Source organism: Leptosomus discolor, chromosome 6 (assembly GCF_034619465.1).
Source record: "Leptosomus discolor isolate bLepDis1 chromosome 6, bLepDis1.hap2, whole genome shotgun sequence".
In the NCBI taxonomy this organism is placed as follows: Eukaryota; Metazoa; Chordata; class Aves; order Leptosomiformes; family Leptosomidae; genus Leptosomus; species Leptosomus discolor.
In genome coordinates, this window is record NC_141396.1 from 45492253 (window position 1) to 45519777 (window position 27525).

Consider the following 27525-nt stretch of genomic DNA (forward strand, 5'->3'; position numbering starts at 1 on the left):
TTTTATACAGTGGCTGGTACAAAATCTTGAAGTGAGATTTGTATTTATTTATTTATTTATTTATTTATTAAAGAGGATCACAACCAAAGCAAGCTAAGTTGCGGTCATGTGAAGTTACTACTGAGAAATGGAAAAGATGGCAGTAAATGTAGCTATAGCATTTCCTGCAGTTTCCATCAGCCTGTAGGGCAAGTGAGTGCCAGGGTGAGCGCAGTGGGTTTGCCCAGAGCGCCCAGCTCAGGGCTAGGCCGTGCACTGCCACTTCACTTCCCCAGGTCTCAAATCGCCACCAGATGTGACTGTACAGGGCAGTCGTGTCAGGATGGGAATTAGATAAATGTGTCACTCAGGGTTGTTGATTATGAGCCGAATTTTGATTCTTTAGTATTAAAAGTAGGACATTGTTGCATCCATATAGGGAAGTGATGTACACTTGATATTCCAACTTGTTTATCAGGCTACTATGCAAAAAGGGCTATTGGATATCTGTCGGTCTTATAAATTCTCTGAAGAGCAATAGTTCTAGCAAATTTAGAGAACTGCAATAAACCAGCTTCATCTTATGGAGTTTTAATACTTGACAGAAGCCCAGAGCGCTGGAACAATCAAACTAGAAAAATCTGATCTCCTCTCTGGAGTGACTTATCTGGCAATGCTCGGAGAACCTGACCTAATTTCAGCAACCCTTCTTGCAATCATGCTAATATGAAATGTGACAAGAGCACTTAAAAAGTATTCCTGATAAAATCTCAGGGGCAAAGGGTGGCTTGTGTCTGTATCCTATCTCATTACCCCAGCAGGCAACTCTACAAACTGAGCTGTCTTAGCTGGAATCCAAACGATTCATCACTTTAAAGACAATTAGGATGCTAGCATAGATATAAAGCATGCATTCCATAGTGGCTTGAAACATTCCCTATGGCCTGTAAAGGAGACAACTGTTTATAAATAAGAGTGCATATTTATACTGTTAATGTTTTCTTTTTCTCTTGAAGATTCATGATAACCATTCCAAAATTGTTTATCCATACAAAATATATAAGAAGAGTTTTGTCAGGAATAATTGATTGTATTGAAATAGCTAGAGCTTGCATGGTCTCTGCCTCAGTTCAGAGCTTTCCTATAGGAGTTTATCAATCAAAATAACAAGACTTCCCAACTGGATATTATTAAGCTGGCCTGCTGGTAAAGGTGTAGTCATTCTAGGACAACTGATGACACAGAATTTTTTTATTATTATTATTATTATTATTGTTGTTGTTGTTGTTGTTGTTGTTTTTATACTAGCCTGCTTGATAAGATATCCTTTATTAGACTTGATTTACATTTATGAATCTGAAATAAAATACTGCATTTTCAAGAAGTTATGCCTAGACCTGGTACAGCATGGTGTGATTGTCCATCAGCACCACCGGTAACACGGGTATGATGTTTACAAGTCTCTCAGGAGAGTTTTGTTCACAAGTAACACTAGTGAAATACTATTTTTTGAAATATTATCATACATAGCGTTTTTACTAGCGGTATTCTCATGCATGAGAGTAGCACTGTTGGATGTGAGTTCACAGCATCACTGTTAATCTGAGAAGCTTCCATGATTGCTACAACCCTGCCCTGGTTTTTCTGGGGTAGAACCCCAGGCCAGCCCTGGCAGGCAGGCCGTTAGCAGGTGCTTAAGCCAGGAGGGACAAAGGCCAGCGCAGCTGACCCAAGCTGGCTCACAGGTATGTCCCATACCATAAACCTTACGCTCAGTATAAAAGGGGAAGTTTGCTGAGGGTGGAGGTGGCTTCTTCTCTTCCTGCTCCTCTACCAGCTTCTCTCTGCTCCTGAGGACTGCTCTCCTGTTGGTTGTGACTGTTGCACGTTCACTAGGCTGAGTATAACTTCATATTTTTTTGTTGGTATTAGTGCTGTTTCATTAACTCTGTTTTAATTTCAACCCATGGGTCTCCTCTACTTTTCCCAATTCCCCTTCCTGGCTGGGGAGGGGTCATCAGGTGATAGAGCAACTGCTCTAGTCTAGCTCCAGATATGGGCTAAATGTAGATAAACCTGTATATGCTTAAAATAACCATAATGCAAGTTCTTCAAGGCTCTAGTAATAAAGTCCCCAGGCAGAAGTGCATTGAAAACACAAAGTCAGAGTAAGTACTGGAGCACAAAGGCATGAAACAATATGGAGCAATAGAGCAAATACTGCTTTGATGAAAATGTAGGAGCCACCAGAGAGCAGACTGAGGCATTTTAGCCTCAGGAAAGTGATCAGATTTATTAGGTAACAAATTATATTTTCATTCTCTATGGTGGCTTCAATGGCTACTGAATCAGTGTTTCAAAAACACAGATATTTCATTGGTTGGTACTCACTATGTCAACCTGGTAGGTACATACAAGCAGCTGTTAGATAAATTTTTAAACTCTGAAATGGAGAATTATATTGTGTTAATGAACCTTGAGGGGTTTTTTATTCTGCTCCTCTTATTGCTGACACTTTTTCCATGGTACCTATCAGCACAGTTTAGCTTATTGACATTTTGACCTTTTTTTAAGTGGGCTCTAAACATGTTTTTCTTTTAAACTTCATGAGAAGCAACTAGGAGCTGTAGAAGCAAAGGTCTCTTGGCATATACTTACTAACTAGAGTGAAAGGGAATTAGTCATATAAGGCAACATTTTAAAATCCTTCCAAACTAAGATTAATTACCAGATGTTCCAGGAACTTTATCATCAGTCCAGTCAGTCCTGATGTCCTTGCTTTGTGGTATATGTGGTAGTTGCCTTTTTGGTACTGTATACTCTTTCCTGGAGGGCTTCAAGGTCTGTAGTTACATGGCTTTTTGCGTGAACTGATTTTACTGCATGCATTTTTAGGCTACAGGAAATATGAGAAGTCTGTATGGTTTCTCTTTATTATAGTGCAATCTGGAAAGTACCACCACAGGAGTCTAATCTGTCTTTGCTCTAAATGCACGGGGATTAGTGCTAACAGACGTTGCATGTGAGACTCGCTCACAGTATCCAGAGAACAGCCAAGCATCACTTCCCATTCACGAAATCCTGCTGTGTTTATCTTAGGGCATTTTGGCCTCATAGTTTCCATGTGTGTAGTCATAGCCACATGAAGCAATCTTCAGTTAAACCACCTCCCCTCTAAAACAATAAGGAAAATAAACACCAGAAATGTGGCATAAGCCCTGGGCTTAGCTTACCTGTGGGTTTCAGCATGTGTCTGCTATGCCAAGGATCATGCAGGCTGCAGCCATAAATCACAGCTAGCTTTGCAATAGCAGGCCAGCACAGAAGCAACATGCTTGCAGCAGGACAGAGCCCACTACGTGCAAGCCACCTGAGTATTACCAGCTTGCTCAGGCTGAATTTACAGCCCCTGTTGAACCCTGCTGCTTTCCTGTTATCTGTGCTGGCTCACTTTGGTCATTCACAGTACAGACCTCTGGCTGCCCGGGGACGCGCCGTGAGACACCTTTACCCACTTTGCTAAACAACGATATCACAGAGCAGTTGTTCCACAGCAGGCTTTCATTTACCCTTGGCATCATCATTTCAAAACCATTTTGAAGCAGGGGAGAAGATAATGAAATAATTTGGATTTCCAATTTGCAGCAATTTGCTCTCAGCAAAGCCACTGACTGACAGATATTTAACAAATTAATGTTTTTTTGCTAGAAATGCAAAGATGCAATCTATCTGCAGATGTTAACTTCCCAGTATTAACAACTTCTTGGGGTATTTTGAGAGAGCAATGTAAGTTGATATAGAGATTATGAAAATGCCTCTTGACAAGGCTGGTACTTGTTAATCATAGGTCCCATGGAGAACTGTAATTTCTTACTGACAAAGATATGAAGAAGTTTCAGAATCATGTGGTCCCTGTCCAAAATGCCTAACAACGAATAATTGTAACTCTGCAGGAGCACAGCTTCAGGGCTGCACTTTCTGAGGACTTATAGTACTGCCCCAATACCAGTGGAATGAGACAGCTTGGCAGAGTCCACAGCCTGTCCATGTTAACGGCGTGATTTTCCTAGTGGAAAAGTCTGGCTAGTCTGGATGGCTAAGACTAAAACTGTTTGGAAAAGACTTTATATTCTATAGAAAACATTAGCTTTTCATCAAATAACACTTCTGTCTGTGCTTTCACTTTTCGAGTCTTCATTATTTTTACTTTACCAGCAATTTTCTTTTCTTTTTTTCTTTTTTTATTTTTTGCACCATACTTAGCCTTGGATCACAGGCAGGTAAACCTGGGCTAAGGGTTACAAGTGGGTTTTACTATATCCTTTTGTCAATAAGGTTGGCCAGTCAAATTAGTCCTCCTTTTTTGTACAAACGATAAACACAGTTATCAAGTAATTGCATCAAATTATTCTGAAGATGTTTGATTCCACTTATGTGGGTGATGACAGTTTTTAGGTAGCAAATAATGTTAAGATACTAAACCTTAAAAGACTTGGGTTTGGTTTGGGGTGGAGGGTGTTGGTTTATTTGGGGCTTGGTTGTGGTTTTTTTTGTGATAAACTGATTCTACACATGTTGCATATGGCTCCTGATCTGATCATTAACTTTGTAACACAATGCTACTTCTAACTTTCTGAGCTCTGAAAATATCATCAGACTACCTTTGCATAATATTGTCCCTGTTACCTAAGTTTGGTCTTAAGTACTTTCCTTACGGAAGCAAATGTTTACTAAGGAAGATGTGGAAATGTCAGAGACTGCTGTATGCACTTTTGCACTGATGGGTTGCAGCACATCTTTTTCCCTTCTGGACAAGTAATTTCTTTTTTAAGAATTTTTTTTTAAAGGAATTATTTTTAAAACATTTTGCATTTATAGATTTTGTACTTGTATGTTACATTTACAAGCAATCTAGCTTTTTAATATTTGTGTTGCTCATCATTAAAAATATGCATGTGCATAGACTAACTGAACTCTTCCAACGTTTCAACCAACTCTTCCAACTGTGCTGGAAGAGTTTTCATTTCTGTTTTTAAAGATATTTTGGTTTATAATTTGATATCTGTTTTGATTTTTTTTTTTAACAAAAAAAACAAAAAGACATTTTTGGGCATGTAATATAAGCCTTGCTTACCACTTGTGTTTTCAATACTTTTTGTCATATTTTTCTGTTTGGAGTTGGATTTTTTTGTTTGATTTGACAATCAGATTGGATTTCCTCTAAAAGATGTTGTGTAGCATATCTGAAGCTTAAGTACTTCTAAAATGTGAGGTCTAATCTAAAAACAGGATTATTCTCATAAAATGTGATCTGAATTGAGATTCTGCAGTAGAAAAGAGCAAACCTGAAAAGCCCTGCTGGGGGGCCAGGTGATCTGAGAGGCACTCAACTCAATGGACATTGTACTTCTTTTTTGAAGTCTTTGCTGTGAGCAAAGACTAGGTAACTTTTTTCCCTAAAAAACACCTGTAAGGATGCTTAGATCCACATTATTTACCTGTCAGGAGGTTCCTGTAACCATCATGAATGGTCTGTTCTGAAAACAAGGTTTCTTGGGACTAGGAATGAGAGGAAGAGTAAATAGGAGTTTTTAATCTAATGGTTGAACATTCCAAGAAGATGGGAATACCCTGAGATTTGATTCCTGTTCCTAAAGGACATTTTAATTTACCTGATTCCTATTTTGGTTAAAAAGCTGAAATAGTCTCACCTTGGAAACATTTAACTGTTTTGTGCTTCTTTTTCCTGATCTGCAAGTTATAATGTCACTGGCTTATTATACTATTATTTCTCATCCTTATATATAAAAATTAAAAAAAAAAAAAGATTGTGTTTAAATTACAGTGCAAGACAAGTAGCAACATTACTAATTCGTTCAGACATTCAGAACAATGAAAGTATTAAATGTACTGAAACACATACTTTTTGTGCATGAAAGACCCCTATCTCAGAGCTGGTTTTCCCTTTCTAGATAAAGCATGGTGGCAAATGTAGAAAACTGGAGAATTTTCTTAGAACACACAGAATGTAGATATGCAAATGAAGAGATTATATATAAACACTATACTAGATTGTGGTAAATAAACTTTTATTGCAGTTGCAAACAGCAACATGAATGCTAATTAAATAGAGTTTATAGACTGCTATTGCACAACAGCATATGTGCAATCCAAGAAAAACAGAGCAGAGACTCAGCTACATAGTGAACTGAGGGTGCAGTGTGGAGAGGCAGCACTTTGAGGAGCATTATGAGTAGCACCTAATATTTTGTTTCTGAAGTCTCACAGCAAGAAGGATATAAGAAGTTCCTTTCCTACATGATCTTCATGTTCTGTCTGATGCTTTGGTGTGCACTGTTTGCATTGCTAATTGGTAAGGCAGGCTTGTAAAAGCCCTTATTACAACTTTAACCTTGTTTATTTAGGGGCAAACAAAAAAAGAAAGACAGACTATCTGGTGTGCTTACACTGGCAAAACTTCCTAGTAAAAGCTGTTTGAGTTTACACTAGTGGCTGAACAAACACTGCAGTCAAAGTAATGCTTCTTCCAGAAGGAACTACACAGCAAATGAAGTTCGAATTGCTGAATGGGTGACCATGCTTAGCTGGCCACCTTCCTGCTTTAGGACATTGCTGCCTCAGCAAAAATTATGGCCAAATGGCTATTATACTGGTTGGGGAAATATTGCACTCAACATGTGAGTGAGAACCAAGAATTAATATTGTTTCAAATTAGCATACTGTATTTGAAACAGCAGGAGTTCAGGAGTTGATTCATGAACAATAGTTTGGCTGCAAATAGCTACAATTTCAGTCCTGACTATCTCACTGTTTACTGTCATTGTTTCCTTTTATGCTGTGTGACATATATAGCAAAACTGAATAATACAGTATTATTTTTGGTAAAAGCATGCAGTAGAGATTTTTCTCAAAGAAAACAAGTTGACCAAACCGCAAATCTCTGAGCAGTTAATCATGAGACTCACATTGATAAGTAATTCTCATGACATTGGCCATATTACTTATGCAAGTAGCCGTTCACCAATGTATTACCCTGGAAGGCTTACTCTAATACACAGTGTTGGCTTTTTTCATATGTGTTTGATCTATTCTAAATGTTTTGTGTCAGCCTGTAGAAACAAAAACATGGTTTTCACTATGTGTTGAATAGTCGATGAGCATTTGGAAGACATCAAAATATTTACTGCAGTAAATATCAAATGAGTTTGTATAAAGTGCTTTGGAATACTCACACAAAGTAAGAATTGTGTTAGTACTTATAAGCCATACTGAAATATATCCAATGCAAAAGAAAACTTATGGTTTGGGATTCTGGCATTCCGTTAAAAACTAGTGTAGAGCACTTTGTAACTCATGAAAGGTTCTATGAAGCTACTTCCATGAATGATTTGCAGGACTCCTTTTGGTGTCTTTATATACAGACCATGCACCTATCTAGGAAAACTAGGGCTTAAGTAATAGATGAACATGAATTGTTCTCTTTTTTTTTTTTTTGGATGCTTCTGTCTTCAGGTGGGCATGAGAAATTGCACTGCAGTCAGTAAGACTAGTAGTGCGGGCTGAGCTTCAGGGTTGCAACCAAATCTACTGTCCTTACCACTAGAACATGACAAAATTGTCTCATGATTTCTCTAGCCAAATCTAGTTGTCAGCAAATGAACAGGTGATCCTACTGAGAGACGGCTCAACTAGGAAGCCAACAAGATTAAAGATTAATTTGGAAAATATCATATGACTTCAGCAACCTTCACATATGTCTTTATGTAACTCTGAAACTAAGTTAATTTAACATGATATCAATGTCAAGCATCACTTAGTCGAGCGATATACTTTAAAATTGTCTCTGACTAGTTAGTCTGGAGGTCTGAAATATATCCATCTCATTAAAACCCCCTTGTCAGAAGAAAATAAGAGACTTTGATGGAGTTTCTCTGCTTTTTTTGAGCTCTACAGTGATTTGATCATGGGGAAATATAAATTAATGTATGTTATTGTGAAAGCTGTAACAACAGATTTAGAAGATATTTATTTTTGTTGTTGGGTAATCTGAGTATAAACATAAAAAAAATTAAGACAGATTTCTTTTAATGTTGGCCTTGGTTAATATAACACTCAAATAATTTTTCTGTCCTCACTGACTCCTTATACAGAAACAGTCCACAGGCACTAGTCTAGCAATAAATAGCTTCAGTATTTTTGTTCTTATAGTAACTCCTGGTTCAGGACTTTGTGAACTATGAGTGAATAAACAGACGCACACTGATTTGTTTCCTTTTTAAAAAAAAAAAAATAAATAAACAACTAGGGGAAATGGATTTGAATATTGCCCAAACAAAGACTGTAAAATCTCATCCTGAATTAATTTTGTTCTTGGGAAAAATCACTTAATGTACAGAAAAATGACTAATTACCAAAGACCATGATCTGCTTCCATTCTTGAGGAGGAAATTTTTTAAGGCTTTGCTCATTATCACTGTTGGAAATGTATTTTTCTTCTTGTTGTGCTAGAATATGCTCCATGCATCTTTGTGGAATTAGGGCTCTGGCTAACAGGATGCTGCTTTAGTATTTGTTGCCATGGAGCTGCCTCTGCCTATTGAATTCACCTGGGCAGACTTCAGATGGCACACTGGAGTTGATTCAGTCTGTCACTAGCATGTGTTTTCAGTGACCACAGAATTTCATAAAGGCCGTAAGGAAAAGGAAGTCTCAGATTTCCTATTAAGGGATTGTTTTAAGTAAAATTAAAGGTTCAGTTCTTCATGGGATGCTTTGTGATATCATTGACAGCCTGACATTCCCTTCTTGAAAGAACAATGCTTTGTCATTATTGGTCTTTGCTGCCTTTTTCAGAAATATCCCTTCAGGAAACTAATCCAAGAGTGAACGTGGATGTTTCATCATGCCTTTCACCAGGAGCCGCAGCTCTTGTGCTACCCAGCAGGTGTAGCATGGTGTTGTTTTGGTTTTCAATGTCCTGGGTGTCATAGGCTTGGACACCAATACATTAACTGTTGGCTTTTAATAGATACATCATTTTACAAGTTGATCCTTTCAGATTACTTTCATCACTGTAATTCCATCACACAAAAAAGATATGTATATTTCAAGTTATTTTTCCTACAAAATAGACCAGGGCAAAATTGAAGGGAAATATGTTTTCTTAGCATCTAATGTTCTAAAGAAACCATCCAGATTTGAGAAATATGTAATAGAAAGTACTTGAGACTGTATCTTAAAATACATGGTTTCAAAATTAATATTACCCATATAGCTACAAAACATAGAGTAAATTTGACTGATGCTTGCCACAGTTATCTTCTTTGCATGTGACTAGGAACAAAATGTTGCTATTCGGCTTCTGGTATTTTTTCTACAGGAGTCATGTGGGATTCGATACCACTACAATGTTACAGTAACATTCCAATGGTATAATAGAAGCCTACCATCTCAGCAGAAACTTGGTTCTTAGGTTTTTGAAGGACATTTCAAGGACAGTTATCTTAAAATATAGGGCAGCACAGAATCGGAGGGGAAGATGGTGAAGTCTTATGCACTGTCTCATGTTTCAGGTAGACAAATGTTTCTCAATTTTACTCTGTAAAAGATAAGATGGTTTTGATGGCAATTAATTGACTGGAAATACAGAGTTTACATCACGGTATTAATGTGACCACTGGTATCTTATTTTTCAGAATAATTTTTCTTATGAAACTTGAAGGCTGCTAGAGCTTTGAAAATTGCTTTGAAAAAGCTTTGAAAAGAGAACAACAATTTTGGTAAAGATTGAGGGGCAGTTGAGTAAAGGATGCTTAACTGTAAGAGAGAAAAAGGAGGGACAAACAAAAGCTTGAAGACTTGTCTTTCCTCACCCTCCTTTTGCTGCATAAACTCAAAGTACTTGCCAAAAATTACTTTTCAGAAGCCAAACCGACATTATTCTGCAGTTTTCAAAACTGACCCTGGTTGCTGTTTCATGTTTACAGCTAAGCTCCTCTAAGGGTTGGTGTGCTGCCAGGAAGGAATTCCTGCAACCCTGCTCTAAGCTGTGTATTCCTGCTGTCCCCCACTTCCCCTTTCACCCTGGTAGTTGCACTTACGGGACTTCATGGTAAGATGGCTCATGGAGATAAAGCAGCAGAGAATTAACCCTATGGAAAGGTAATAAATCTTCTGTTACATTTTACTTTTAGTTCTTGAATGGAGACCCTTGTGCTTGGAGAAGCACAAGTGGTGTGCAGTGGAGGATCAGGTTAGCGCAGCCAAGGCAAGGAGGGAGGGAAACCACTTCTGGCAAATGCTCGCTGTTAAAATCGACTTGATGGTAACATGGAGCTATGCCATCAGCAATCTGCGCTTCAGATCTTTGCATGTATAAATTGGCAAAGAATTTGTAAGCTCTTAGGCGTATTAACTCTGCCAACAACCTTGGTAATGATGAGTTAACTGTCAACCATGTTGATGGTTTTGCAATCCTTGTACAGATTAGAGGTTGTCATTGTCTTCTCTTACACCATTCATTGTGAATGAAGTTTTGCTTTGGTGCCACAAATAAGTGATTGTTGGGTGGAAAAAAAACATGTCTTCCCTAAAGCAGAAGTGCCCAAGCTGAGCACAGGGCTTAATGAAGGATAGGAGAAAGGCCAACCTCAAGAAGCTGAGAAGAGCTCAGATGCTGTCCTTGGACACAGGCTGCATGATCTATTAAAAGCTGTCTCTCTTGTCAGTAATTTGCATGGGCTGAGCATATTTGTGGGTGAGAGTGCTATAAAGCCTTTTTGTGCTCTTGTGATTCAAGCATTTAATAAGGGAGCAATAATGCTATAAATAGGAACACCATAGTTGGTAAGGACTGGGGATACAAAAGGAGATATGTGGCCTCGGTTATGACAGGAGGGCAAAGAAAAAGGAAAGAAAATATCAACTGAAACCAGTAACTTCTGCAGAAGTGCTTAATCAAAGAGGAACTTTGTACACAACCCATCGACAACAAAATTGCCTCTCGCAAAGAGAACAGCTTGAGAGCGGGAGCGTGCCTTTTTTGGTCACGTTTTGCAAAGGGCTGAAAATACGTGCTTAGTAGGTGTTGCAGCTTTTGCAAGTATTGTGAGCCTTCCTGTGCATTAGGAGCATTTTTGCCAGTGTTTGTACCTTGTTTATATCTTCCATCATGTAGAAACCTTGCTCTTTCCAATCCTGTCATTGTGCCCCCCAATATACCATAACAATATCAATCAAGGTTTTGCTGCACGGCACCTATATCCTAAAGAATAAAGCATAATAAACATGAGCTGGAAGAACGGATCAGTTCATTAAATCCAGCCAGGCGGTGTTGTGTTCTGATAGACTGATAATAGATTCATAAGTGAGCCTGTCTGGAGTGTCTGGAGTGGTGTTGTTCAGACTTGTCATGTGGAAGATAAAGTACAAAACCAAGAGGAATCTCTTCAGCTTGCACTTGTGACAGCCAGGTTCTGTTTATCACTGGAGAATAAGATGAATGATGTCTGCTCTGAGATATTAAATCCAGGTAACAGAGTGAATTCTTGTTTTCCCAATATTGAATTTCTAGCTACAGTGCATTTTAATCAGGAGGTAGCACAGACTAATAGATGGCCAGCCCTTCTTTTTAACTGATATTCCTAAAGAAATATGCTGTATCAGGGCTTTAAACATATGCTCAATTAGAAGCATTTTAATAATTTCATAAGAGTCATTATAAGCTCACTGCCTATATTTATGCAAGTTTTTTAATGATCTCCCTTGGGCCTAAGTTATTAGCTTTTGGCTGCATTTGCACAAATATCAGCTAACCATCCTAGACCTGTTTTTGCACATTCAGATGATTGTCATAGACTAAATCAGTCCTGCACTCACTGTACATGTGTGCAAAGGTTAAGACATGGTGCTGACAACACATTCTTATATTTGTGGTAAAGGACAATTAAACATGCAGAGCCGTACAGTGCTCCTTGCTCTAAAAGGACATCTAATGTCTCGTACAACAGAAAAGCGCTAATTTTTGGCACCTAAATTAGGTTATTTGTCAGCCTAAGGTTTAGGGTTTTTTCTCTTTGTTTGTTTTTTGATTTTTTTTTTTTTTTCCTAAAAAAACCCCAACCTGCTCATCTTTTTCTCCTGGTCTTCTAACATTTACAAGTTTAGAAAAATCCAAATAAGCATGCACAACATCTCTCCATTGCAGATAAAATTGCAGGGAAAAAAAAATGCAGCAGAGTGGTTTTCCACTGAGAAGCAGTTAGGCATAGCAGGTTGTTTTCCCCTTGAGAAAGAATGAACACTTTGGAATCTCTGTGTATTGTTTTTACACATTGACCCTTATCCTGGAGCAGATGTGGCCAAAAAGAGCATGCAGAGGGATGACTGCATGGGTATGTGTTCAGCTGAAGGATTTTCACTGCACATTTCAAGGTTGGAGAACTCTGTTCAACTGCTAAACAAAAGGGATAAAACAGAGTAAGATATAATTATTTTTCTAGGCTAATCTTCCAGCCACTTATTACATCAAGGCAATGAATAATAAAGAACAGTTAGTTAGAATATTTTTTCTCTGGAAGAAAACTGAAACTTACTAGAAATTTGGAGGTGATTAGTGTGTGTGTGGTTTGTTGTGGTGTTTGTTGTTATTTGTTTGGGTTTTTTTTTTTTTGGAAAACTGTACAACACATCTATTTATTTCTACTTTTTTAGGTCAGTGAGTTCCCTTTTGATTATTTGTGCCTTAAAATCTTATTTCCTGAGTCTGTGCTTTCTATAGCTCTTGTTTGTGTGTGTATAAACAGGGAAAAATATTACCTTTATCTTTCTAAAAAGGAAAGAAGAGAAAACAAAATAATCATAAAAGATGTAAGACTTCAACGAACAAAAAATTAACTTCTTTTGATATACTGAAGCTCTAATTTATGAGGGGTTGGAAATACCCTTTCAACACAGACGCACAATTTATGGTTTTAGAAACTGTAACCCTTCCAAAATAATCTCTACTACTCTTAAAGAAGAATGGTATACTTGGAAAAAAAAAAACAAAACCCTGATACTTATATTCTTTTTACAAAGTGAAGAATTCAGAGGGTGAAAGCAAGGATCACTGTTACATGAGTAAACAACTTCCACTCCCTTCTCTGTATGAGTGAGAATAGCGATCTCTGACGGATGCCTTAAAATTTACCAAGTCCAGACTACTGAATCATGGTGGGTCAAGTGCCTTTCCCAGAGAAAGGTCTGCAACAGAGAGATAAATGGTTCCGAAGCTATCAAGGTGTTAGAAGTGAAAGCCAACATCTTTTGATATCAACACCCCACTTTGCAACCACTAACAGGAAAACTGTATCTAGGTTCTTTAGTAAATCTTTACTTATATATTATCCTTCCTTAATTATGATTATGATAATTCCATTAAAACAATCTAATTTGGAGATGACAAAGAAATAACTACTTCAAGGCCTATATTAGAAGGTGAAGTATGCATTCTTCCCACTAAATGTGTAAACAGAAAATATCTTTGTTATAGTCACTAAGAGAATATCTGGAAGCAGTCCAGGCTCCAGCATCTTTATAGTTTCAAGATTATTCAGCATCTCTATTCAACTATTTGAACGAAATGTAAGCACATAAAAGACATTCTTTTCACTTAAAATTAAGGTTCTGTTTTGCCAGATAACAACTTTGACAAAATTCTATAAATTAGTTTTGAAGAATACTATGACAGCTTTTCAAAATGAAATCTGAAACTTTTTGGATAAGTGAAAGTTCTCAAGCTTCTTCGAACCTCACAGTGCTTCCACTTGCAGAGAAAGCCAATTCCTTCTCAAAAAATAGGTAGTTCCTGCAGGATAATTTACTATTCATACGAGAAAATCCATAGGGGTAAGCTAATTCAAAGGAGATTTATTAGCAGTTATGAAAAATATGATAAATCAACCACGCAATTGGGAGAGAGAGCTCAAAAGTACTTGAAATTGTGCTGGTTTTGGTTTGCTGATTTCTTTTCCTTTATGTGACTATCATATTGCTCTTAGTAATCGTTGTAATTTTAAGTATATGATGTTCGGCTACTCAGAGCTTCTGTACTGATTTTTCACTGTTTGAAATGAACCGATATGAGATTTCACAAACAATTGCAAAGTGTCACTGAAAACACAAGTTTCCCTCTTGCGTGGCATGGAGTGTAGCAGTGAGAGGTAACAAGTGTTCCTCTACAAAACCTTTTCTGACTACAAGTGTCAGTCCATTGTGTGGGCAGAGGCTTTAGTCTCTGTCAGGACAGTTACGAAATCGGGGTTTCAGCCCAAGAAATGTATGATACATCATCTCAGGGGTGGAGGGTGATGTTCCCGGGTAGGGTTCTGACCATGTCTTTCAAAAGCCTGTAGTGGGGTACCCGATACCACGACTGGAATGGTGCTGCTCGAGGTGATATAAAATTAGACAGTGGGCTTCGTCTCGCCCGCCTGCAAGGAATTGCTCATCCCTTGTCAGTTCGTGCAGGGGAATCTCCAAGGACTACGGGAGGAGACCGTTTCAACGCGACAGATCCATGGAACTTTCTCCTTGGAAAGCGCAGGTTTGGTCACTAAAGCCAACCGTACCCACGGCTCGGGCCTCGGGCCGGGCCGCACCGCAGGGCTGAGGGAGGGGGCTCCCCGCCGCCCCCCGCGCTCCCGGGCGTACCTGGCTGGGCGGGGGGCGTGTGGGGCGGCTGAGGGCAGCGCTGCGCCTCTCCCGCCGCTCCGAGCCGGACGGGGATCGGCGTTCCACAAGCCACGGGCTCCTCGGACCGACGGGTAGCGTCGTTTCCATGTAACTTACCGAGAGCCAGCCCCTCCCGGCCGCGGCCCAGCGCACGCCCACCGGCCGGCCCACCCTCCCGCGGCCCGGCGAGGAAAAGCCGGGCCCGACCCCGCACCCCCGGCGCCCCAACTTTCCCGCTCGCCCCGCCGTCGCGCCCCCCCCCCCCCCCAGCTGGGGGAGCCGGGAGGCGGGCAGGCCGGCACCGCCCCGCCGCCCGGCGCTGCCGGGGCGAGATGCCGGCTGCCACTTTCCCTCTCCCCCGCGCACCGCCCCCTGCCCTCCCCCCGCACCCGGCGGCGGCGGCGCCCCGTCCCCCGGCGCCGCGCAGCGCCGCGCTCCCCGCCGGCAGCAGGCAGGGCCGCGCCGCCTCCGTCCGCACACCCACCCTCTCTCCCGGCATGGCCGGGCGCTGAGGGGCGCCCCGCTGCCCCGGCTCGCCTCGCCTCGCGTCGGCACGGCTCTGCCCCGCCGCGGGGCTCGGCGCCCAGCCGCCCGCTCTCCTCGCCAATGGTCCAGAGCGACATGTCCAAATCGCCTCCCAGCCCGGCGCAGGAGGTGCAGATGGAGCTGCTGGACAACCCCCTGCCCGCGGCGGCGGCAGCGCAGGTACCGCGGGGGCGGCGGGGTTCGGCCGGCGGGCCGGGGCCGGGCCGGGCGCGGGGGGCTTCGCCCCGAGGCAGCGGGCGGCGGGGAGGGGAGGGGGCCGTCGGGGCTCGGCCGGAGCTCCCCGTGCTTCAACTTCGGCTTCCCGGCGTCAGAAAAGTTTGACGGCTCTCCCAAGGCGCCCGAAACCCCTGTCCTCGACCCCACCCCCGAATGCCGTTTAATTAACGGGCACAGAGGGATGCTCTGTGCCACAGAAGCTTCGTAGGTCAAAAGAACCTTGCAGTTATCCGGAGGGTGGGTATATAAGAATACGTCGCTATTAAGGTCCTTTTCTGTGCGTGTATTACGCACAGGTTATGGCTATTTTTCCCTGCTCCAGTAACCTGTTGTATCCGTACCTGATGCTTACCACGCACTGCTGAAACCTTCCTCGGCTGTTACACAGGCTGGCAACAGTCTGTGTTGATGGGGAAGGCTGGTTGTTGAGCAGGAATTTTGGGGAGGCTGAAGGTGTGGAGTAAGCTACAGATTTAAGCTGTTCACTTACCGTGTGGAAGGTGCTTGTACAGTCATCCCTGAAATTTTAACAACTCGGTCCGTGTGCACTGCATTCAGGTGGGTGGATGAAGAGAGGGAGGCAGAGTATGGATGTTTGCACACTTGGTAAAGACTTTGTATTTTGAAAGGTGGTTCCTGTTTAACATGTGAATGTTGCATAATATCTTCGAGTTTGCAATAGTTGGATACAAAGACTTACGGTGCTATTTTTAAACCCAGTAAAAGGGTGGTAAAATTTGATTGCATGCGTTTTAAATTACAAACATGCTTCTTCTTGCTAGGACAGAGTTTTTTTCCTTTTGGGGTGGCAGTTTTTATTACTGCTGACAAAGCTATCTCTGATGCTTTATTTTCTTTGAGAAGGTGGTCCAGTTTCATCACAGAAGTGCTCAATTGCCAAAGGAAAATGCTGTCAGTCTGTCAAGACTTGCTAATTGATTTTTACTTACTGGGGACCAGTGACAGCACAACAAAATCCAGGCACCGAAACAGAGACTAGGTTAAGCTAAAAAAGAAAAAGTGTCTCTTTGGATGTGAATTTGCCTGCAGCCTCCAAGTGCAGAACAGACATTTCAGTAGGGCCATATGCTTTGCCAGCTTCTCCAGAAGCAGTGACAAGAGAAGTAATTTCTGACCTACAAATCCCCCTCTTTTTATATCTTTTCAGCCCTAAGCACAGAATCGGCAACTGTCAAATCATATGGTGCCTCTCTGCTGTGGACAAATGTCAAATACTGATCATAAAATTGATTTTCACCTCTCCTTTTAACTAGGTGTAAAAACCTCTGTTTAGAGAGGAAGGATAGTTTGCGAACACCCATGTTATTCAAGTTTCAGGTAAAGTACTCCTATTAGGTTTTATAGAATTGGTTTCTGAATACTTGCAGCCAAAAAGATCCACTTTTTAAGACTGTAATAACACATCTTTTTAGTTCAGGGAATATTTTTCAGTTTTTGCAAGCGAAGCCATTAGGCAAAACAAGAATCATGTCTTCTCCTTATGTACATAATTCTAGTTGTACAAAAACCTTTGGCGTAGAGGAGATAAGATTATGGAAACAAAAGAGCCCTTTGTCTGAATAACAATGTTAGTTAATTCCCTAGCATGCACTGCATTGAGAGACAACTATTCTGATTTGAATTTTTGCTCCATTAACATGATTTCCAGAAAATCAATATTGTAAGATCTTGCTGCTTTAGAACATATTCACAGTGAGAAGGAGAGGCTTAATGAGAGCATGTGAATCATCAAGTAGATTGCCTACAGGTACTTCGGCTATGCCCACCGCTCTTTTTAGCTAAGGTACTTGAGTATCAATCCTAGAAGCATTTCGTGCCAAGTAATGCGTCAGGGAAAAAAAAACCAACACGCAAGCTTATGGAGTGATATCACTCCTAAAAGTATTCTTTCTGAAGTGCTACTTCTGGGAATTATTTTAGCAAAATATAATTGAAGAGTCTTTGTAGAATTATATCAAGCCTCAAAACTTCTCTTATCCAAGAATTTGACTTTTGCAAAGCTGAGGATTTCTTTTAATCTGGCTATACATCATGGTCAATATCATGGATCGTGCCTCTCCATCCATTTTGGCCAAACTTGTCACCACTTGGCAGAGGAGTGAATGTAGTTAACACTCTGGCAGTAATTACTCTTAAAAAGTAGTTAAATTTGTGAAATATTCCTAGAAAGCCTCTCTGTAAATTCTGTTTCTTATTTTCATGATGCATTTTGCAAACAAAATAAAATCCCTTTAGATGTTGATCGTGACAGTTATGCTGTACTCTCCTTGGGAAGTTCTTTGCAATGGGAACAAGGTATTTGTGCGTTATTCTGTATTACCTAAAATTCTGTGGCTTTTAGGTCCATATTACTGTAAAACCATAGTTCTAGGTACTCACTGTGATCCTAGTCCAGATGGGCTTGTGGTAGAGTTTCACATGTCCGGCTTTATCCAGCTGAATGCATGTGCTAACAGTTACGTTGTGGAGTTATTCACAATGCCCAGGTAAATGTCAGGGCAAAGTGATGGCTTTGGGTGTGGCCCTTTCGTAACGAAATCAGCATTTCATTTTCTGAAATTGTAAAACAAACAAACTCTGAAATGCATCAGTGCTTGATGATGAGTATCTGTTTTTTAAAAAATCAACTCCAGTTCTCTTTTTAATTCTTTATTTCAAGAACCCCTTAATTCTAGGAAGTTAAATTAGTAGAATATTCAATTCAATAATTTTAATTAACCCAGATGCTATGCTGATTTGTTTATAATGTATTATAACATAGCATATTAATGCCTTTCATGGTAACTCTTGGCCTCTCCTCTGTTCCCTCCCTCCCGTGCAATTTTTTTCTGACTCTACTTCAAAGTCCCTCAGTCCCCAGAACTCATTAGATTCAATTGCTATTGCTGTTTTCTCATCATAAGGCTTCCTGTGTTGTGTCACAGGAGCAGTCATAGCAAATCAGATCAGTAAATTATATGAGATCTTTCAAAGAAAATATAATGAAACCTTGTATCAAGCAACTACAGACTACCTTGTGGAGGGAGAAGGTATTGTACCCTGGGTGAATTCTTTCCTATTCCACATTATTATTTTCCTCCTGTTCTTTTTCTTGCCTTCTCAAGCATCATCTGTCAATGCAGTTCCTAACAACCTGACACGTTTTAAATGAAAATAATTTTCCTCTTGATTATTTTCTTCAACTCTTTCCCTTGCATTTAGATTTCCTCTGTGCCCTGATACTGTTAAGTACTTTCCCCTTCCAAGTCTAAAGGCTTCATCATCCCAGGAGCGCTTGGCTCCAGCTGGTCATGTTGCATTGCTGAAGGTAAACCGCAGGCACGGGGTTATGGACAGGCTTGTTCGGTTTTCTTTCTGTATTCACTGTGATTGATGTTAACGTGAATGTGATGACTCCAGAATATCAGCTTAGTTATTTGGCCCTCACACTGACTGTTGTCCTTCCTGGGTCTCCAGCAATCTTTTCAGTCAGATAGCACCATCCCTTCACTACCTGACTTGTGGTAATGAGAAATGGAAAGAATAGCCAGAGGTTTATTCTCAGCAGATTAATCACACTGCCCTCTGCTGCTCTCTTTCAGCTGAGTTCGTTTATCCCAGTTCAGACCGTGTTTACCTATTCTTCAAGTAAACATTTTGCAACAGCGTATTTCTTGGTACTGACTTTCACGAATGCTTCGTAAACCATAAACAAACAAAATTTATATCCCTTTGCTTACTTAAATAATAACAATAGCCATTCATTATAAAGACATGGAAGGTTTTACTCTCTTCTGGCAGCATCCCTAGAAGCCAGACCCAATGTGGCAGCAGCTCAGTGGAGTATATACAAATGAAGAAGAGATGAAATCCAACTCCATTCATTGGACTTCCTCATGGTCCTCAGCAAGAGGTAGTGTTTTCTTTCCTGATGTGGTAACCTCCTTTCAGTGTTGTGCTCCTTACTGACAAGAATACATTTTAATTGTTCTTTGCTGAGGAAAGCTCTTCAGGTTTCAGCTGTTACTTTCCTGATGATTCTCCTCTGCTCTTCGGGTTTGTTTTGCGTTGTCCTGAACTCCATCAGTAATAGGTGATCTTGCATGCTTATCTCTTCCAGAGGCATTTATTTGCCACATGGGAATTACACATCATCAGTATATATGGGCTGTAATAATTGGGTTTTTTACATTTTCCTAGAGTGTAAAAATCCCTCTGAAACAATTCAGCAGTTTCAGTCCTAACTAATTTGTTAAAACCAGAGGCAATCGCTGGTTTTGTCTTGTTTTGTATTTCAAACTGTTATGGGTGAAAATTTCCTGTACTCTTCCAAGACTGGTTCTCTGGAGTCCTAGTTACTTTTCTTCTGCTTCTTTTACTCAGTTCTTTCCTGTGCCAGGATAGAAGAGTTTCAAAATAACACAAAGCCACCAAAATCACCCTCCCTGCCCTCCAAGGGCTTCCCTTAGTCTCTGTCAGCAGGGCAGCAGACCCTTAACAGATGGAAGCTTCCCTGTAGTTGGCTGTTTCTCCCTGCAAATATCTTTCTTTCACAGAGTCAGATCTCTTTTTTCTGTTTGCATGTGTCGGAGAAATACAGAAGTCCATGGAGAGCAGGTGGGTAGGAGCAGGCATGTGGCCTACATGCAACTACATGCAACTGTAGTTGCAAATCTTAAAAGGCTGCAGGAGGCACAGTGGGGTTTGGGCACGAGCTTCAACACTTTCTGCTGTTGCGTGCTCCTGTTTTTGCTAGGTTGGGAGCAAACAACTTAATCACTGGTGTTACGGTGAGACGTGCAGCAGATTTGCACCAAGGTGGGTTCCCAAGGCACTAGGGAGGAGGAGAGCAGGCCAAGTCCCCTACTTCTTGTCTGGCTGGTGGAAACTGCCAGGTGACCTGGTCTGAGGCCAGGGTGAGAGCATTGGGATATGGCTTAGAAGTGCAGGAACTGGTGAGAATTGGCTATTTCTGGCTGCAGTGCTGGCAAGGCTTTATCACAGGCCAGCAGGAAAGCTCATTGGAGATTTAACCCTGTTACAGATTTCTCAGCAGAAATGGGTTTTCTTTTTTTTTTTTTTTATGGGGGAAAATGGAGCATCTGCCAAATACTTATTTTTGGATTAAGTATGTAAGTTTGGATAAAGAAAATATTTGTGGGTTGTGTTGGTTTGTGGGGTTGTTTTTTTTTTATTTGGATGGATTTGTTTGGGGTTTTTTTTGGTGTAGGTGGAAGATTTTGTAAAAGTACTGTGGAATGGACTTAGCAGACTCATCATTGTAGCTTGTGTGAACTCGATGACTGTATATGGAGATCCTCACTTTGATAGGATTCCTGAAAGGAAGTCTTGTCTTTTCTGAATTGTGTCCTGATGTCAAATGGTGTTTGTTTGAAGAAATCCAGATTTTGGGACCCAGCCTTGGGATTCTTCTCTGCTGTGGGGACATGAGTCTGTGCACCTCACTTCTTTGCTGAAGGCATGTCACAGGACTGAGTGCCTGTCACAGGGCTGCCCTGGTGTTGATCGTGTAGGGTGACCTGAAACCCTGTCCCTGAGACAGAGGGAAGCCAGGATATATTGCTATGTCCAGTATTGCCCCATTGCCACTGTTCCCATTGTGGAATGGAGCTGTGGAGTGCTGGGAAGCTTGTCACCAAGGTCTACGTACATTTTCCAGCCCTTGGCTGTACTGTCAGATGGCTACTCAGTTACAGATTAGTGTGATTTGCGGTGCAAAGATCAGAAATATTCATGTGTCTTTCTGTATCTGATGCAGTGTAGACACACACTTTGTGTAGAGTGTGGAGGTTTACAGTAATGCAGCTGATGCTAGAGACTATACCGCCGTGGTGGCAAGCCTGGCCATTGACTAGATAGGGCTCAGGTTTGACCTACAGGAGCATTCTGTTGCCTTGTGGTAAGGAATTGACTGAAGTGGGAGTTACTTGTTTTTCTGAGAGCTGGATAGAGCTGGTTGTGCATGATCTGCACTGTCCTGGCATGCTATTCTTTACCTGGGACATGGTCTTTTAAAAATATCTTTTAGAGCTTTTGCATGGAAAGGAAAAATGCTTAGTGCAGTCTTCCGTTTCTGACTTTTGTAGCAATTCTCTAATCCTTCAGGGGGTCACTCATTTCCCTTACCTTTAGGTTAGTCTTTTGATCCCTGTAATTGGTCATTTGTTCATCTGAGATTGTGAAGCCTCATTCCAACTCTGAATTTTTATTTTCTGGTGGGTTTTTTTGGTTTGTTTGTTTGTTTGTTTTTGTTGTTGTTCTTTCCAGTTCCTTTCTTGCACCATTATTTCTGGTTTGAGACCTGACTGCATATCAGTGACTCTGCTGTCTAAATCTTCTGCACTTTTCCTTTATTCTTTGAATGAGACCGGTAGGATAGTTTTTGTGGGGTTGTGTTTGCCGCTAACCATGATATCAGTCTCAATGACTGGTGCTATTTTACCCATTATAATTAGTAAAGTTTAGGACTCAACCCTGTGTATGCTGCTTTTCTGTGCTCTGATGTACAATATGATTGGAGTGGTTACTGGTGAAGGGTATTTTACTGAAGATGAGTTCCCTGGTTGTAGATAGTTTGTAATTTTAAATGTTTTGTATTCCCTCTTCCAGATGATAGTGTTTTGCCTACAGGGATAAACCATGCCTTCTGCTTGTCGTGTGTGTTAGTGCATTAAATCTTATGGGTGCATGCTTTTCATGTGTTGAGGCGAAACCTCATTAAAATTAAAGAGTTTTACTGAGTGACCTTGATTTCATCTGTTTGCCATGATGAGTAATAGTATATGAAACTGTTAATTAATTATCAGGAAAGAGCTATGCATGCATCTAATGCTTCATATGGTTCCCATATTTTGTTTGATCAGATGGGCTGAATAAAGGTTGCACAATCTACTTTCATGTCAGAGTTGGAAAGCAGAGTCTATCTTTGCTTTATTAAGACCATTGATGAGATGTTTTTTACTAGATTACTTTGGTAGGGCTTTCTTTGGGTTTTTTTTTTTTGAGGTTTCACATTGTCTGCCAGGTATTTTGAGAAGCTGAAGAACATAAGTGCATGTGTTATGTTTCTCGTCTCTGGCAACTCAGCCAGTTTTAAAAGAACTTCACACATCCGACTGATAGACCAAGCTACAGTTTTCATCTTGTAAACACTTACACCTATACATATCTTTATTTGTGTAAGATGTTCTGCTGAAATCCAGTGAGAATGTTCCTGTTGGCAAACTTTTTGTATAAATAGGCTTGTTCACAGTGATGGAATCGATCGTGTTAAAGTGAGCTGGGACAAATGACAGTACACCATGGGCAGCCGGCTGTGCTGGGTTTTGAGATTGTTACCATTGGGCACCGTATACTAGGATACTGAGACTTGTCGGCCCCTGTGGTTGTTCTGTTAGGCAGAGCTACCGTATAGGCTGAGAAAGACTGCCCCGTGTTGCTGCTTTTACTGGCCAATGTCTGCACGTCATGATTCAGCCCTTTATTTTTAGCTACGTAATTGCAGCCAACTGCTGCACAGAACACCGATAAGGCAACTAATTTTAATATGAAAATCACAGTAACATATTGAGTTCATTGTGGAAAAAATGCCTTTTTTTGTTTTACAGAATTGAAAGTAACTGGTACATTATTTGTTTTTTGAACAAAGGTTTTGTTCTCGCATTAAGCTCTTGTGGAGAAAATAAACTCAAAGAAGCAAAACATTATGAATATGACAGGATGAGTATTCATGATTCTCCAAATGACAGAGATATTTAATACTTTTTTAAAATATGTAAGGGTCTGATTTGTTTATAGAAGACATCTCATTTTTAGAAGGAAATTTCAGGCATTTCTGACTGTGGGAATAAGCTTGAAAGGCCTGGAAGACGAATGTAATCCCAGATTAGCATCCTTTAAAATGATGAGAAGAGTCATTGAATCCCACTTTTCCCACGTGCTGAAATTGTCCCCCTTTCCTCTAATTCAGAGTTGGTCTGTGCACAGAAGCAGCTGCAAAACTGGCTTTCCCTACACTGTGTAGCCATGGCCTGCCATCATGTCAACTGTTTTTTTTGTGTTTAGAGTTAGTATTTAGCTTGTGCTCCTAAATAGTTTCTTCTTATATAAGACTAGAACAAAAATGTGCATACTGCTATGCACCAAAAAAACCCAAACAACTGGAAAATCAAGGTAAGTTTCAGTTTGAGCTGGATTTGCCATGTGATGTTGCCCAAAATAAATGCTTTTAGGTGTTGCTATGCAGGTAGAGAAATGTGTATTTTATCCATGCTTGTAAAGCATTTTTATTCTGATAATTTGTTTTATCCTCATCACTGCAGACACAGTCCCTTTCTGCCTTTGTAGTAGTTTTTTTGTGTTATGAAACTAAACACTATGATTCTGTAAATAAAATAAATATTTTAGAAACTGGGTAGAAGTGCAAAAACATGACTGTGAAAGAGAATATATATGCATTTTTTCTAGTATCTCCTTGGGGATTACAAAATACTATACTGTACATTATTTATGAAATTGCCTAGGTAGTGTGATCTTTGTGTAGATGCTTTATATTCTTAAGCTGCTATGTGAATGTTTTAAAGTCTTTTTTTTTTGTAAGTATTTTTCCATATTCTTCCACAAAAATTGGAGAAAAGATGGTCAGAATGTTGGCGGGTAATTACATCCAGTTAACTCGGTAAGAACCATTTTTAAGAGGTAAATTTTGATTTAAAGATGTTGCATTTGAAGACTACTGATGTCCACCATACTTTTAATGTATTTTTTTTGTGCCATTATATTAGATGGAATGTGATATTGGGTGCAAAAAGATGGTTCTTATAGAAATGTCTATTCTAACAGTAATTAGGAAGTGTTTTGAATAATTTCCTGGTAACAGTGGTTCTGATCTACTTTTTATTTTTATAGATGAAGAACTTTCTATTATCAAAAAGTTCTTCTGTTATCAAAGATTCCTGTTAGAAAGGCAACCATGTAAACTCATTCTTCATTCAATTTTCATTTTACATTTTCTGATGTGTACTGGGTTACAGTTCTAGACTCATCAGAAGATCATATTTTCATCCAAATAACGTGTAGCATGCTGATTTTTATATAGTTCTGCCCTAACCAATGTGTGTAGTGTCAGTTCATGTGCCATTCAGAAACTTATTACATGGCTTTTTTACAGTTTTGTAAATATCGTATAAATTTGGCAAAACATCTTTCCCATAAATCTGTATTTTGGGGGTAAATCGTTGCTTTTCTTGTAAGTCATTGTTAGTTCATTGACTAACAGGTATTAACTTATTTTTGCTGAGAATCCGTGTCAGGCTGACAGATCTATTGTTACTTCAGTCCATTTCTAAAAGATTGGTGTAATATTAGATTTCAACCAGTGCTTCGAACTTGCCCAGAATCAACACTTACAGTCCAGATACAGCCTGAGATCGTTCTCTTGGTGTGAGATGCAAGGTCCATACCTGGATTTGTCAATTTGACAGATGGCCTGAAGTTAGTAGTGGCTATCTGTTGTCCTCCTCAACTACTCTTAGATTGCAAAATATTTCATCATGCTTACCATGCGTGTTACTGGTAAGAGCTACAGCTCGGATTTTGAAGTCATGATCTTAAAAATCTGACAGTATGAGATTTTAAGTGTGCCTCTGAGCCTGCACTGGAGCCCACCCTTCCATACCATGAGAACTGATGGGACTCAGGCCCAAAGCTCAGCTTGGTGCTCTGAAGGTTGCCCAAGCCCAGGGAAGGACATGCTTTATGCACCCAGGCAGAGTTTGCCCAGGGTTTGCTGTATGAGGGCCAAGTTGTCAGGAGTATTGTGTTGTAACACATGCACAGCCACGTTCTCCAATAAACTGGTCATAATTTTATTATTGTGCCTAAACCCAGGATCGACAGCAGCTTATGGCCCATAGCAGGACACAGAAGCATGGACTTGTAATCTTAGGAAATAATAGTGGATAAATAATATAATTTATTAGTGTAATATTTTGAGATCCCAGCGCACTAGTACCTTATTATCAAGAGTTTTTTGTTGTTGTGTGTTTTAAGGAGAACAATGAGATTTCTGTAAAGGAATTTTTACTCTTGGGAGAAGGATTGTGAGATAGTATGGGGAAGGATATGAAACTACTCTCTGAAAATTTAGTATGTGGGTGATGGAGGCTGATGTTTGGTTTTGTGTTTTTTCTTTTACCCTGCGTTATTGTTGAACTCCATAGTTCAGTGCTGGATGCAAGGTGAGAGCTAAGATTGGGCATAGGCCAAGGCAGACCTTGAAAGTGAAGACAAAGACCCTGTTTATTGCAGGGTACTGTGGGAGGTATTTCAAGACAGGAGACATGATCCAGAGAGATAGATTAGTAAAATGACCTTTACAGCAGCATGGTGATTGAAGGAAAAAACTTGCATTTATCAACCTCAAGGAAAATAGTTTTTGAAGTAGTCAAGACATGATTTTGATGTAAGTTCAGATGAATTTAAGCCACGTGACTTGATAGAAAGGGTTCTCTCTTAATGTCGTTGCGCAGAACAAATCTGTGAGATTTTGCCATACCTGGAGGGATGCCCTGGGAAGGGTCTGAGGTGGTGTCATGGCTTGGTTTACAGTCACCATGACAATAAGTGGTTGGAAATAGCATGGGTTTTAAGCTCTTATGTTTTTTGAAATTTGTTTTATGGTGTTTTTTGATGGTCCATATTCATCACAGAACAAATAGCGTTTTTGAGGGGGTTGGGCCATTTGCTGTATTTCTAAACCATAGTTTAATAGTTTTTGCTTCAGCCAACCATTGCTTTCTCCTGGTGTCGTTTTGATTTCCTCATGGGTAAAAATGATGCCTTGCTTTTCAGTTGCATATTATCCCTTTTCCAGAACATGTTTAGTCCTTTTTTATTATTGTACTGCTTTTACTTACTTTGACTTTTTTTTAAAAAAAATATTATTATAAATTCTTCCTCACTTGTAAGTTTGTATCTTAATCAACAAGTTGTAGGTCACTTCTTGCTGTTTATAATGTTTCCCCAGCTGACTTGGCTCATAGCTGTGATTTATTTAAACTAGCTGCGAAACAAACTGTACTTTTTATTTATTATTGAGTTGGGTGATTAATACTACAACTGTACAAGTCTATAAATGTTTCTGCAAACCTGACTGTGAAAGAAACCCCCAAAACCTTTAGGTCTCAATTGGCCAAGTCTAGTTGTCTTGGTGAGCACTTGCACACATTGTCCCATCAGTTTCTTACTGAAACTGTGCTTATTAATCGGCACAAAGCTGATCATCTGAATCCCTGCTAGACTAGGAGACATGGGTGATGCTTGTACTGAAAGCTTTCTGTGCAACACAAACTAACACTGTTCCTCTAATCTGCTTTTTTTACAGTCTTACGGTAAAGGGGCAAGAAGAAAAAATCGATTTAAAGGATCAGATGGGAGTACATCTTCTGACACTACCTCTAACAGTTTCGTACGCCAGGTATGTGTTTTCCAGATTTTAAAAGACTGGATGACTTGCTGATGTTAATGTTGAAGTAATTTTTTTTGTTTTGGTAAATTGTCAAATCAAAGAGTGATACTGTAGCCTGAGAAATAGCAGAAGTCTCTGCCGGCACTATGAAAAATATTTGGTTGCTATTGTTTTGATCTTGGCAGAAAAACACTTTTTAATTTCTCATTCATTTCCATGTATAGTAGTTTTCATTATTTTTGTTACTCTAATACAGTCAGGTGATTAAAGCTGGAGAAGGAGGCGGAGTCTAATGGGAGTGCCTGAAGTAGCAACGTTTGGGAGAAAGCATTAAAACCCTACCAGTCCTCAGGGTTTTCTTGCTTAAAATAGGGTTGTGTGAGGCAGTGTTAACTTAGATGCTTTCCTCCCACATCCCAGTGTTATTTTAAGGTATGGGTTGTAGGGGAAATCCCTGTCAGCATTTGTCCCCATCACACTGGTGCTGAAAGGCCTGTAGAGGATGGAGCTGTGCCATAGGCTCCCACGACCTGTGTGTCTCTCCTTCAAAGGGAGGGACCTAA

At 40.1% G+C, this 27525-nt stretch overlaps 1 protein-coding gene across 6 annotated transcripts in view; it reads left to right on the forward strand.

Annotated features, from left to right (window-relative positions):
* The first annotated feature begins 15318 nt into the window (after positions 1-15318).
* The window catches only part of CACNB2 (calcium voltage-gated channel auxiliary subunit beta 2), a 250102-nt gene continuing 237895 nt past the window's right edge, over positions 15319-27525 (forward strand). For 4 of the 6 annotated variants that reach the window (XM_086466817.1, XM_086466818.1, XM_086466822.1 and 1 more), the window contains exons 1-2: positions 15319-15417; positions 26879-26971. In XM_086466817.1, coding sequence (XP_086322943.1) covers positions 15319-15417; positions 26879-26971 — 192 coding nt within the window. Of the gene's footprint in view, positions 15418-17538; positions 17575-26878; positions 26972-27525 lie in introns of those variants that run through there. The other 2 variants (XM_086466819.1, XM_086466820.1) reach the window with 2 other exon arrangements.